The 14,509-nt window shown below is 33.6% G+C and overlaps 1 protein-coding gene across 9 annotated transcripts in view; it reads left to right on the top strand.

Annotated features, from left to right (window-relative positions):
- PCNX1 (pecanex 1) overlaps positions 1-14,509 on the top strand; it is a 222,299-nt gene that overhangs the window by 140,328 nt on the left and 67,462 nt on the right. For all 9 annotated transcript variants that reach the window (XM_031952602.1, XM_031952601.1, XM_031952600.1 and 6 more), the window contains 6 exons: positions 6,749-6,781; positions 8,041-8,212; positions 8,667-8,777; positions 9,869-9,960; positions 10,936-11,045; positions 11,434-11,539. In XM_031952602.1, coding sequence (XP_031808462.1) covers positions 6,749-6,781; positions 8,041-8,212; positions 8,667-8,777; positions 9,869-9,960; positions 10,936-11,045; positions 11,434-11,539 — 624 coding nt within the window. The remainder of the gene's footprint in view (positions 1-6,748; positions 6,782-8,040; positions 8,213-8,666; positions 8,778-9,868; positions 9,961-10,935; positions 11,046-11,433; positions 11,540-14,509) is intronic.

The following is a 14,509-nucleotide window of genomic DNA, read 5'->3' as shown; positions in this document are numbered from 1 at the left end:
GGGGAAAATTCCCCCAACTATCTAATGACACAAGCTAGAAATCAGAAAAGCTAGAATAGAATCCAGCTTCATTTGTCTGTTGCCCCCCAAAGTCTGTCTTTGTCTCTCCTTTTTTCCCTCCCCAGGAGAGAAAGTTGGCATGTTGCCAGCCAGGAAAAAGTCACACCAAGAGAAGAATAAGGGCTAGTGCCTTCTAAATGTCCCCATTTTCTAGCTACAGCCAGTCAAAAAAGGCCCCTCTTCATCACTTAGCCAGTAGACTGGAACCAGGGCAGAAACTTACCGTAACTTCCATAAATTCTCTGTGAGCATTGTGTCAGAGGTCCTCTGTGTATTCTTTTATGTTCCTGTCACAGTTATTTGAAAGATTAATTGAAAAATTAGGTGTATATAAAATTAACAACAGGAATAGAAAATTATCTGTTGTATTTAATTTCATGAAAGGCAGTTAAAGAAAACGAGTTACTCAGATGGAGGAAGACAAAAGATTCATATTTCCTCTTTGATGCAAAATAGTTGTGTGACCCTGAGCAAATCATTTAACTTTTCATGATACCTTCCAAGAAAGTGAATTGCTAAGATATAGATAAGTATTGCTAATTTTTCCTTCCTTCTCTGTTAGTTATCAATACCAATGAAATCATAGTCCCTAATCCTATTTACTTGCATATGTTCCTGCCCTACATTTTTTTTACTTTGACACAGCAAATATTTCTCAAATAAATAAATTGGCTTATGCCAAATTAAGTTGGTCTTTTCAGAAAAAATAAAGAATTAGAGATAACACATGCTCATCTGCTTCTCTTCTCTTTCTCAACTCTATTTTTGTAAAGCTCTTCCTATTTTCTCCTCCTCTTTCATAGTGGGACTAGGTAGCAGGATTAGGATCATTGTACTACATGTAGTTGAGGAGAAATCATTGAGAGTACTGTTACTGTCTTATCTGCCTGGGCTTTTTTTTTTCTCTCTCTTTCAGAGAGGTCTAGACATAAATGCCAAATTTGAAATTTAAAAGTAAAGAATTTTTTGAAAGTTCAATCACCAGTAATATTTCTCCTCTCCCTCTTCCTCTTGCACTTACAAAAGGAAAACCTCTATTTAGATAGTCTCTTTTAGCAACAAAGTATTGCCAAGCAAAGGAACTAGTATTAGATCTAGATTCCATTTAAGTTTGGAATCTTGAAGATTCCAAAGATTTTTTAGTAAAGAGTGATAAGGATAGTAAAAATTTCAAATATTAATTAGTATTATCCATTAGAAGGCTAAGATGTAGGTATTTTTAAAAGTATCCCTTCTCTTCCTGAGAGTATAGAAGCCAGGTGAGAAAAAAATAATCCAAGCAATTCATGAAGAGAATTTTTTTTTTCTTTTGGGTCCATAACTTCCCTTTATATGAATGAGTCTCTTCCTTAGTTTTAAATCTCTAACCTAGTCTCTTAGTTTGACTTAAACTTTTGGCTCTTTTGCTGTCATGTAACCCTCTGGTTACAACCAAATTCAACATAAACAAATGGCACTGGGGGCAGCCAGGTGGTGCAGTGGATAGAGCGCCAGCCCTGAAGTCAGAAGGACCTGAGTTCAAATCTGGCCTCAGACACTTAACATTTCCTAGCTGTGTGACCCTGGGCAAGTCACTTAACCCCAATTGTCCCAGCCAAAAAAAAAATTAATAATAAATTTTAAAATGGCAGCATCTAGGGGAGAGCATGGGGGGAGGGAAGGAAAATTGGAACACAAGGTTTTGCAAGGATTAATGTTTAAGGCTTGTCCATGCATATGTTTTAAAAAATAAACAGCTTTAACAAAAAAAAAAAAATGGCAACATGGTATGGTGGATAGAAAGCTGGATTAGTAGGTAGGAAGAAATGAGATCAAGATCTTCCTGTGACCCCCACCCCTCCTAGCTTTATGTATTGGGAGGTAGGAAGCAAGTTTCTTGTTCAAAATATTGGTGCCCTGGCCTACTGTCCAAATTTCCAATTTGTATATATATATATATGCAATATACACACTGGGAATTATCCACACAGAGACAATCACAGGTCCAAAAACAAAAAACAAACTAATCACTATCTTTTCCATGTTTATCTCCTTTTTCCAGCTATCATATCTTTTCATTTGTCATTGATTACAAAAATCCCACCCACTTTAATTTATTCTTTTCCTTGTTTCAGTAGCAATAGTTTAATATATATTTATTTGGGCCTTTTTTCTTTTCTCTTAAATGAGTCTCCTTGCCTTCAGTTGGATGTAGTGGTATGGTGGAAAGAGCACGTACTCTGGTGGAACTGAAAACATAGGTCCAGTTTTGTATGACTTTTGGCAAATTACTTCATTTCTCAGCACTTCAGTTTCCTCACTTGTAATTATAATGATGACACATGCATTGCCTACCTCACAAATTATTGTAACAAGGTTACTTATTGTCAGTTGTTATTATTATCATCCTATTTTTGCTGGCAGTTTTCGCAAGTAGATGATCCATGTCTTTTGTCTCCTTTCTCTCAATTTCATTTACTGCTTATTCAGCTTCAATCTGATTTCTTTCTGAAATTACTAGTAATACTTAATTACTAGTTTTGGATACTTTTTCTTATTGTTCATTCTTTGATGACTACAGCATTTAATCCTCTAAATCATTTCCTCCTTTTAAAAACTTTTTCTAGATAGACTATATTCGTTTTACTTCTTACTGCATTTTTCTCCATTGATTTGCTTCCCCCTTTTTTGTGAATTTTTTCTGGACTAATCCTCATCACTCTTGTCTCCATGGTTACTTTTTCAGTGAATTAATCCACATTTCTGATCACTTACTAAATTTTTACTATTTTAAAAGATTTTTACTATTTTAAAATTATATTTTATCCATTTTTATTTTCTGCCTTAATTTTGTCTATCAAGTACTAGTTTTCTGTCTCTTGCAACCTACTGGACACTGGAATGGCTTCCTGTCTTCTACTCAAAAATTTTAAAACAGGATCTTCTTCCTATAAACATATATTTCCTGTCCTGACTATTTTTGTTCTTCCCATTTTTTTTCAAGGTATTATCCTGTCAAGCAGACTTTCAAATTCTGTCATCTTTGACATGATCCCGTCTTATCTTAAGTCCAGGGATCCTCAAACTTTTTAAATAGGGGGCCAGTTCACTGACCCTCAGACTGTTGGAGGGCCGGACTATAGTAAAAACAAAAACTTTGTTTTGTGGGCCTTTAAATAAAGAAACTTCATAGCCCTGGGTGAGGGGGATAAATGTCCTTAGCTGCCACATCTGGCCTGCAGGCCGTAGTTTGAGGACCCCTGTCTTAGTCACTAAGTTCTGTGATGAGATTCTGTGAGTGAAATGTCTTTCAAATCTGTCTTTTCCTTTCTGCTCCTATTGTCATCTTAACTCAATTCCTCATGACTGAAGTATTGTATTAGCCTCCTCATTGGTCTTCCTGCCTCAATCTACCCAACAGTACTATTGGATTAATCTTCCTAGAATACTATATTTATAGTGTTACTGTCCTGCTCAAAGCCTTCACCATTTTCCCATTACTTAGAGGTTATTAAGTTTAAATTCCACAAGGTCATTACTATATATGCTTTCAATTCTTTTTCTTTTAAATTATAGCTTTTTACAAGATATATGCATGGGTAATTTTTCAGCATTGACCCTTGCCAAAACCCTCTTTTTCAACTTTTTTCCTCCTTCCCCTCCCCCCTTCCCCAGATGGCCGGCATACCCATATATGTTAAATGTTACAGTATATGTTAAATACAATATATGGCCCCTGTACATAATACAATTATTTTGCTGCACAAAAAAAAAAAAAAAAAATAGGACTTAGACATAAGGTAAAAATAACCTGAGAAGGAAATCAAAAATGCAAATGGACAAAAACAGAAGGAGTGGAACTGTTATCTTGTGGTTCATATTCATTTCCCATAGTTCTTTCTCTGGTATAGCTGGTTCTCTTCATTGTTGAACAAATGGAACTGATTTAGTTCATTTCATTGTTGAAGAGAGCCACGTCCATCAGAATTGATCATCATATAGTATTGTTGTTGAAGTATATAATGATCTCCTTGTCCTGCTTATTTTACTCAGCATCAGTTCATGTAAGTCTCTCCTGGCCTTTCTGAAATCCTCCTGTTGGTCATTTCTTACAGAACAATAATATTCCATAACGTTCATATACCACAATTTACCAACCATTCTCCAGTTGATGGGCATTCATTCAATTTCCAGTTTCTGGCCACTACAAAGAGGGCTGCCACAAACATTTTTGCACATATAGGTCCCTTTCCCTTCTGTAAGATCTCTTTGGGATATAAGCCCAGATCCACTGCTGGATCAAAAGAGTATGTACAGTTTGATAACTTTTTGAGCGTAGTTCCAAATTGCTCTCCAGAATGGCTGGATGTAATCACAATTGCATCAACAATGCATCAATGTCCCAGTTTTCCCACATCCCCTTTCATTTATTCATATGCTTTCAATTCTTAACATAAACCATTCAGACTCTTCCCAGATGAATTTTATTTTTCCCTAAATGGACCTTGCTCATTTCCCCATTCTGAATTTGTTTATACCATTGCTTTTGTCTAAAATTATCCTTTTCTTTTCTCTTTATTATTATCTTATTATAATAACATGATTATCATCCATAGCAGTAATAATTGCTCACATTTATTTAGCCACTTAATGATTAATAATGTGCTTTCCTTAAAACAATCCTGTGAGATATGTAGCACAATGCAGTTATTATCTTCAGTATACAGTTGAGGAAAGTTAAGGTTCACAAAGTTAAATGAATTGCTTATGATCATAACTAGAAAGTATCATAGATGAGCCTTGAACTTAATTTATCCAAGCTTCCAGCATGGTATTGCAGGTATTGTACAGGCTTACCTGTTTTAATTTTATTGTCTAGGGTTCCCTAATGTACTCTTCCCTATTTCCCCAGACATGCACATAATCTTCCTACACACCTAATGCCTCTTATATGTGTTGTATACCCCTCCTTCCATAATTTTTCGTCTCTAATTTTATAACTTTTAAAATTGTTGGAAGATTTATCTAGACCTTTTTGATTAACCTAGGTCTTAATGTTTTTAATCTTTTATTAATTCCTTTAGCTTTCTAATCTGTACCCCAGGGTGTAGCACATAATTGCTTCATACTCTCTGGTTGTATATTGTCTCTCTAACTGGTTTCATTGTGTTCTGCATGTCTTCTGATGTTCCATCAGAGAGTTTTGTATTCACTTGGTTTTGGGGAAATGTGAAAATTGGGCCCTAAATGTGATGGAGAAAAGGGTATTTGAGAATAAATCCCAATAACTAGTTATATCCCTGTATTTTGTGGATGAAGGTGTTTCTCCCTAACTACTACTCCTGTCTGTGTTTTTTTCCTTAATTAGAATCTAAGATCCTTGAGAATAAGGATTGTCTTTGCATTTGTATTTTGTATTTCTCGCCTCATTGCTTAGCACAGGGCTTGACCCTAAGGTTTAATAAATGTTATTTTTATCCATCTGTTATAAAATTGAGGGAGTGGATAAATAGGAGAGAATCTAAATTCATATCCTTAGAATTGCTTATTTTAGGTTTGAGTGGAGTACATTTTAGAATACTTCAAAAATGTGATGGCTATGGGGCAGCTAGGTGGCACAGTGGATAGAGCACTAGCCCTGAAGTCAGGAGCCCTGAGTTCAAATCTGGTCTTGGACACTTAACATGTCCTACCTGTTTTGACCCTGAGCAAGTCGCTTAACCCCAATTGCCTCAGCAAAATAAATAAATAAATAAAATGTGATGGCTAATTTTTGAAATTTCTATAAATTATAAGATTTTTATCTAGTATACAACAAACTCCTTCCACCACCACCATCCCTGTCATGGTCAGGGAGGGAAGTCCTTGTAGAAATGGTAGAAGCTGAACTTTGAAAAAAACTAAAAATTCTAAGAGATTATGGTCAGAATGGAGTTGTTCCATGCATGGGGGGAGACTACACAAAACTAGGGGTTGGGTATGTGTGAGAAACAGCATCAAATTGACTTGGCTAGGCAGAGAGTGCGTAGAGGGGAATGGTGTGTGTGTGTGTGTGTGTGTGTGTGTGTGTGTGTGTGTGTACATGTATATATGTGTATATATGTAAACATATATAATGAATGTCTATAGTCTCATCAGTCACAGAATTACCTCTCTCTCTTTCTGTGTGTGTTCAGGTAGAGTCACAGTTTGAAATGGGAACAGAAAAGCTCTGTGTAGTAGGAAACTGGAAATGCTAATGTGGAGCTTTAGAAGGAGTTTGGGGCAGGTTATAGAAATGGGCAAATTGTTAAACAGGTGATAGTTGGAGAGTTGAATAATGATATGAGAAATTGATAAATCTTAAAATGGTAATAGCTAGCATTCATGTGACAACTTAATATTTGCACTGATAACCAATATTACTGTTCAATTTTGTGTATCCAGTTTAATATAGATGAATTAATATCAGTTAATATATGATTCATTATTTCTATTATTATCCCAATTTTACAAATGAGGAAATTGAGTAGGTTAAATCACTTGCCCAGGGTCCCACAGATAAGTCAGTCTGTGAAGCAAGCTTTGAATTTAGAACTTCCTAACCATGTACATCATTATATATCCATTATGCCAGCAATGTGTAAATTAAATTGTGAAAAATGGTCCTAAAGTGAGCATAACCTCAAGGATGTAATTTATCTAATCTGATTCTTTATTTCCTTTTCAGAGTGTTCAGCCAGATTCTTCTTCACCTAGACATGTAAGTGATTAATATCCATATAAAATATAGCATTTTACCAAGCTTGCTTTAGTGTCAGTGCCTAAATGAAGGCTCATAATGTTACCATCTTACTGAGGAGTCATGAAATATTCCTTGAAATGCCATTGAGAGATTCTTATCAGCTCCCAACAGTTTGTTGATATTTGGGATAGATAGATCATCAATCTGTAATATAATTAATTTGCATTTGCAAATTCTAGATGTGATATTGAAAATTATTCTACTAATTAATTTTTACCTAACTCTTCTGTAGAATATTGTCAATTAAGTAAGAGTTGGCTAGATGAAACGTTACATTTTCTATTGTACTTACTGTTTTATTACTATTGGTGTTCCAAAATTTGTGTTCTCCCCTGAGAAAATCTTAACATTGCTTGGGATCAAGAAGTGTTTCATTTTCATATTTATGTACCTTCAACTTTGTATAATAGTACCTACCATGAATTTTATCTATTCATTTTGATTGCTTTGTCCATTTCGTCCTGAAGAATCACTAAGAGGTGAAAAAAAATAGATGGCTAGAAGTTTCTCTTTTCCTTTGTCCATCCTCTGGGAAGTTTTTTAGTACAATAGAAAGACTTAAGATTTAAGAAGTCTGGATTGTAGTCCATAGGGTTGGGCAGACTATTACAGATCATTTAGTCCAAACCTCTGGAGTGGAAAGAGCAAGTGGTGCTCAAGGACATGACATTTATTGCAAATTTACTCTGTCAGGAAACACAAAAAGGCAAAAACAGTACTTGGCTTTAAGGAACTCATAGTCCAGTGAAAGATACCATGTAAAAAAGTGTGTACCAGCATGACACCAATGGGATATATTTGAGATAATCTCCAAGGGAAGGCCCTATAGGGAACCAGGAAAGAATTCCTGCAGAAGGTGGAATTTTAGCTAAGGATTGAAAGGAACCAAGGAAGTCAGGACTGGAGGATGAGGAAAGAGTAGTATTCTAGGGTAGGAAGTAGGAATCCCTGTATTATCTGTATGAGCATAGAGTAATTATTTAACATTTCTGTTCCTCACTTTGTTCTTAAAAATTGTTGAATAGGGCATGGGTTGGATTAGCTGAACTAAATGTCCCCATTTGATTGATATAAGTTTAAACTTGAGAATTTCTTAAAGGTGAATGGTATTTTAAGCACTTAGTTAACAAATATCCTCTATATAGTAATATCAAACATGCATATTGTTGATAAAATGAATTATTTTCAGTAACTAAGCTATTTTCTGCCATTTCCAGGGTCACAATCGTATCATAGCCTATAGTAGACCAGTTTATTTCTGTTTGTGTTGTGGTCTTATTTGGCTCCTGGATTATGGTAGCAGAAACCTTCCCACAACAAGGTTCAAATTATATGGGATGGCTTTCACCAATCCACTGCTGCTTATGTCTGCCAGGGATTTAGTTATAGGTGAGTCATATTTAAATTGTCTTACATTATTAACATTAATTTATTAGTATACTAGCAGTATTCACTGATGAGTCAGACTACCTGCTGGATGCACTATCAAGGAAGATCTATACCCATACTATAATTCTGTTTTGATTAAGATATTCTGCCTAGTGTAAGAAAAAAAAAGTATAGTTTCAGAATTAAAAGCTATGAATGTCATGAAAATGTTTTAGAAAATGTTCGTTTAGTATATTCATTAAGCAAAATAAGTGAAGCACATGCCCTTGTGAGTTGTGTACTTAATGAATGTTCCCATTTAAAATAACTGAAGTAAATGTTTTTTTTAGGAAGCTTAAAATTTTAGAATAATCATAAAGTATGATAGTGATTTCTTAAAGAAATTGAGGGGTATGTTACTATAAAGATCTTTATATTAATTTAATTTTATGTCATTTCTTTTTGTGGGGAGTAGTGTTCACACTATGTTTCCCCATAGTATTCTTTGTTGGGCTCCTGCCTCAGGTGAATACATTTGTGATGTACCTCTGTGAACAATTGGATATTCATGTTTTTGGTGGCAATGGTAAGTACATTTTATTTATTGGAGAAAACAGAATCAAAGTCTCGATAGTCATTAGTCAGTGCTAATGAATAGTCTCTATTGTAGTTTAATTTATTTTCAGATCTAAAATAAGATATTTTGTATCCAAAAGTGACCAAAATTTAGTTTAGGCAAATGTATCTTTCAATGAAAGTCCCAAAGTTATTGTAATTAGAGCTTCTTATGTAAAAAATGATAAGATACCATTGTAATAAAGCTTGTAGTTTTTAAGTTTATAATAAAATCAGATAGATTTAACACATTTATGTAACATTGAATCTTTCCCTCTACAACTCCAGTAGTCTGAGAGAAATGATAATATAACATTTTTATACAGTTTTGTATTTGTTTTCTTTTTTCTTTTGTATTTTTGGGGTTTGTATTTAATCTAAAATATTTTATTGGAAAAGGTTTGGGGAGGAAGGAGAAGGAATCATATCTGTTTTCAGCCAGAATTTTTGGTTGAATAATACATTCCTTCATTATAAATTTTCTGTCTTTAAAATTTTTAAGAAGAAAGTGATGGAATGAGAGGAGAATACTGATTGCTATATAAAGTATAATGACTTGATTAGCAAGAAGAAATATTATTCCCTATAATCAATGTTTCATCTGCTATCTAGTTGTAACTTTTAAAAAGGTGCTAACTTTGTTGTTTCTTTATACTACTTCCGTAGTTAAAATAGTTCTTTAGTCATTTAAAATTTTTCAATGAAATTAATGAAAGGGCCTTATCCAAAGTCAGAGGATAAAATAACAAAAATTTTGCTGCCATTTCATTTTAGTTTTTCCTTTCACCCTGTTTATGTAGTCTTCTTTATTGCCTGAATTGTTTGCATTTATTATACATTCATCCATTTTTACCTTTCAAATAATCCTTCATCAAATTGTAATTTAATTTTTCTGATTTTTAAGTGATAACTAGACTTTTCAACTATACTTTGTACCTACTCCTCTTAATATTTTGACTTTAAAATTTTAAAGTATCACTATAACTAGTAAAGACTACTTAAGGTAAAGACCTAAATCTATATACTGTTTTAATATGTATATGCTTTTTTCCAAATGTCTAGCTACCACAAGCTTGCTTGCAGCACTTTACAGTTTCATCTGTAGTATTGTGGCAGTAGCATTATTGTATGGACTATGTTATGGTGCTCTAAGGGTAAGCAATAAATTAAAGTTTATTTTGTTAAGTTACTACTTAATAAAAATAGTTATGTTTTTTCATTTCTTGTCACTGTAATCATTTTTTAGTGAATATAGTGTTAGCACAGTCTCAATATGTTGTACATTGTTTTAATTGATTTACGAGTGACTTTGGAAAAACTTTCTTAGAATTGTTTTCTTAACTGAATTGTGATTAAGGGAGAAATATGGTTAGTAGGTGTCAGATTTTAAAAATAAATTTAGAAGTTAGAAATGCGGCTGATTAGCTGATAATATATTTGTATCCCAAGTTTTTCCTATACTGCCTGGAATATGGTAAGCATTTTGTCCTTGTTGATAGAATTTAATATTAGTCATTTTAAAGTGTATTGAATGTCCATCAATCAAAACTTTTTAAAAGTCCTATAAAACAAACCAATAAGCCAGCCAATAGGTATAGAGGTTGTTTACAACTTACATATTTGAGTACAACCTAAGCGCTTGGGATACAAATAATTTTTGAAAAAGATATTGTAGCATTAATATCTGCCCTGAAACAGCCTTGAATCAAGTGTAGTAAATAAGAGAGATAAATGTAATAACCAAGAGCAATTTATAATTATAAAATTTTAAAAGGAAAAGATAAGATTAGAGATTTTGCTAGTGAATTATAGAAATTATTTGATTCCAGAAAGTTGTCAGGGAAAAGGGAGTCTTTCTGACTGTACTTGTCAGGATAATAATTATATAAATGAAATAAGACAGACAAATACTTATGAGTAGATCACTTAATAAAAAGGAACTCTAAGAGAAGTTCGCCTGAAATTGAAAATGTGTGATCTGATGTAAATGAAAACAAAATGAAAGATATTGTGGTTTTTCTTGTTGAATTTAATTTTTCTTTTCTCCATGTGTTAATTTAAAATTGTTAAAAGTAGAAATACTAATTGTAGATTTTCATTACTCTATTATGCTCATTTTTTCCCAATAGGATTCTTGGGATGGCCAACATATTCCCGTACTTTTCTCTGTGTTTTGTGGTTTGTTAGTGGCGATATCCTATCATCTAAGCAGACAAAGTAGTGATCCCTCTGTACTTTTGTAAGTAAAATCAAAGACCATATTTAATTAAGAAAACTCACATAAGGATTTAAGCATTTTGGATGAGTTTTTCTTTCCCTTAGTTCACCCCGAAGTGCTACTGCTGTGACTTTTTGTTTTAGATTTCTAAACATAATAACTTTGGATGATTATAGCCACATAAAGCTCAGAGGATTTGGCAGATTTGAAAGGTATTAAATTGTATGTGTTGTATGATGAAGACTAAATGTTATGCTCAGTTAGCTTATAACATCCTACATTAGTGTGACATCATTAGTTCATGATTAAACTAGATTCATCTTTTCATTTCCTTCTCGAAACTTTGATTCTTTGTTTGAACTACAACTACTCATTGATATGCCTAATTAGTTTTTTTCTTATATTGTAGCTCTTTGGTGCAATCAAAAATTTTTCCAAATACAGAAGAGAAAAATCCAGAGGATCCTCTCTCAGAAGTAAAAGACCCGCTGCCTGAAAAACTAAGAAATTCTGTTGTAAGTTCCTTAAGGTTGTCCTATTTTAAACCACTTGAAACTGTAAAACATGGACACTGAAAAGTTTGTGCTTTTGCAGATTATACACCTTTTTCTTTTTTGGTTGAGGTGATTGAGATTAAGTGACTTGCCCAGGGTTACACCGCTAGGAAGTATTAAGTGTCTGAGGCCAGATTTGAATTCAGGTCTTCCTGACTTAAGGGCGAGTGCGCTATTCACTGCGCCACTTAGCTGCCCCCAGATTATACACTATTTTAAAAACTTCTAACAGATTACGATGAATTTCATTGAATTATAATGTGATCTGTTTATTTCATTTAAGAAATATAATATGTATGACTTGCCTTTTCCCAATTCTGATTTTCTAATTCTAGTGAAATAGATAATATGTAGAGAGGGGCAACAAAATGGCACAGTGAATAGAGCACTATACCTGAAATCAAGAGGATCTGAATTCAAATCTTACCTCAGACATGTCATACTTGCTAACTCTGTGGCCTTGGGAAAGACACTTAATCCCAATTACCTCAAAAGAGTAAAATAATAATAATGATAATGATAATGATGATATGTAGAGAATAGATTTTAGAGCAACTGAAACTGAGTGATATTATTGGTCACAGAATGATAAAATCTTGAACAATTATATTGAAATGAGAGTAGCACATTAAAAAAATTAAGAAGTATTCATATATCTAGATATTTTTTTCAAATACTTATTTTTATAGTTTACTCCCTTTCCCCTAAGAAAACTCACTTTTCAAATAGGAGTCAGGAGAAATTCATGTGGACACAAATTGTTTTCTTCCTCTTACCTGATGCTATAAATAAGATTTCCAGACTTTAGGACTATTGTCTCCACTTTCTACCAACATCAGAGATTCAGAGCATGTTCTTGACTCTTATGGCTATTGATATTTCTTGTCTCCAGACTTTCAGACAACACAAAGGTCTGTTATATTGAGGAACCTGAAGGAATGAGGGGAGAAATAGAGATACATAGAGACTAACTATTCTCATAGTAGTCACAGGGTGACTTGAATTCTGTTCTAAGCTCTAAGATTGATAACAACTGTAAAACCAAATGTGGGACTTTAGGAATGGCTCATACAGATATTAAAATAGAAAGATAGTAGGAAATATACAATATACAAATGACCAAGGTAATATTGGGTATTTAAAAAAAAATCTCTTCATGTTTGGTGTTTTTCCCTAAAAATCATTAGGCATGTTTGAAATATGAATTTATTTATGTGTATAATGTGTTCTTTGACTCTGGATTGATATTTTATCTAAATTGTTACTTTGGATTGTTAATATTTATTGAAGCTTGTAGATTTAAATGTGTAACTGACTAAAAAAGATAGAGGAAAATAAAGGAGTTTTGAGAGAGCGAGACAATAGATCCCATTAAACCAGATAATCTTAACAGCATATCAAGAAGAGATTTAAAAAAAAAAAACTGAAAAGAGAAAAATGCTCTCAGCATTTCTATCACTAACTTTGTTCCATTAGTAACAATGGCGTCACCACATTTGACTTCCTTTATCAATAGTCTCTCCTGTAATATTTGAGAATGAATATGACACCAAGAAAGCCAAGATGGGAAGAGGTGCAGAACTAAACTTGAAGATACATGGAGAAATGTCTTGTCAGAGATCATTTTGCAACATATTTAAAGAGGGGAGGATAACAGATGTTGGGGAAAAGCCAATTTTAATCCTGAGAAAGGTGATCAAGAAAATATCAATGATTTATTCGTATGCCTAAGATTTCATCCCTGCAAAATTTTATGAAAATGAATTTCACATTTTTCAAGCTCCTCTCTGGTGTACTCCAGCCTCAGGAGGGAAGAGGAAAGGAGAGGGCCTTATCATCCTGTGCCACTATCTTTTGCTTGGTGTGTTTTGGATAGATTGAATTGGATATCCCATAAGCATCTCAAATTCAAAATGACCAAAACAGACCTCCCTATCTTTCTCTTTTCCCTCTCATGAACTTTCTTTCCTATTACCATCCTCTTTGTCACCCATCTTGACACACTTGATCCATCCTTGATGATCTACTCCATTGGCAAATCATTTCTTTCTTCACAACATCTTCTATCTTAATATCAAATAAAGTAATGTTTGAACAGTGCTTAGCATAGTGTTTGATGTATAATAGGCACATAATAAATGCCTGTTTCCCTTTTCTCTATACCCTCTTCCCCACCCAACCCCCATTTACACACTACCCCTTTCTGATCATGCATTTATCATCCTAATTCACATTCTTCTTAACTTCTTACTTGGCTAGTGTAGTAATCTTCTAATGGCTCTTATTGCCTCAAGTCTCTCCCAATTTTAATTTATTCTTCACTTGGTTACCAAAATAATTTTTCTTAAGCATTGTTATGGTGACTATAGTGAGTAAAATTTTAACAAAAAGGTGAACTGTGTGTGGCACACTATTCCAAGCAAGATAGCATTTTGTTAACAGAGAGCTACCTACCAATAAAAGGATCAGTGGATTGTCTTCATTTATTCCAAAGACTCAGAAATTAAGATACAGCTCATTTTTATAAGCATAGAACAAAGAACAGAATAAAAATTATATCATTGATTATGTGATTGAGAACATCATGAAAATGAGAGATCATGATTGGTTACATTAAGAAAACAGGCATATACACAACATGGGATCAAGGCCATCTCTCGTTGTCTTGAAGTAATTCTTTTTGAATTTATGGGATCTAGCTGCATCCTGAGGCTATTGATAGTGAACCAGGAGTATAATGAAGCAGGAATAGCAGACTTAGAGGCACCTGGAAATGAGATAAGACTGCCATTAATTGACCAAGGAAGAGACCAAGATGGGACAAGATTAATTTGTCATTCTCAAGGAGAACACACAAATGCTTTGAACATTATGAGAGATAATAAGGCCTCCTTGGTCAAAAATTATTTGCAGATGGTTCTGAGATTCCCT

The sequence above is a fragment of the Sarcophilus harrisii genome, chromosome 2 (genome assembly GCF_902635505.1).
Source record: "Sarcophilus harrisii chromosome 2, mSarHar1.11, whole genome shotgun sequence".
NCBI classification, from domain to species: domain Eukaryota; kingdom Metazoa; phylum Chordata; class Mammalia; order Dasyuromorphia; family Dasyuridae; genus Sarcophilus; species Sarcophilus harrisii.
The sequence above is the reverse complement of the archived record's forward strand: the minus strand, read 5'-3'. Positions and strand labels throughout refer to the sequence as shown.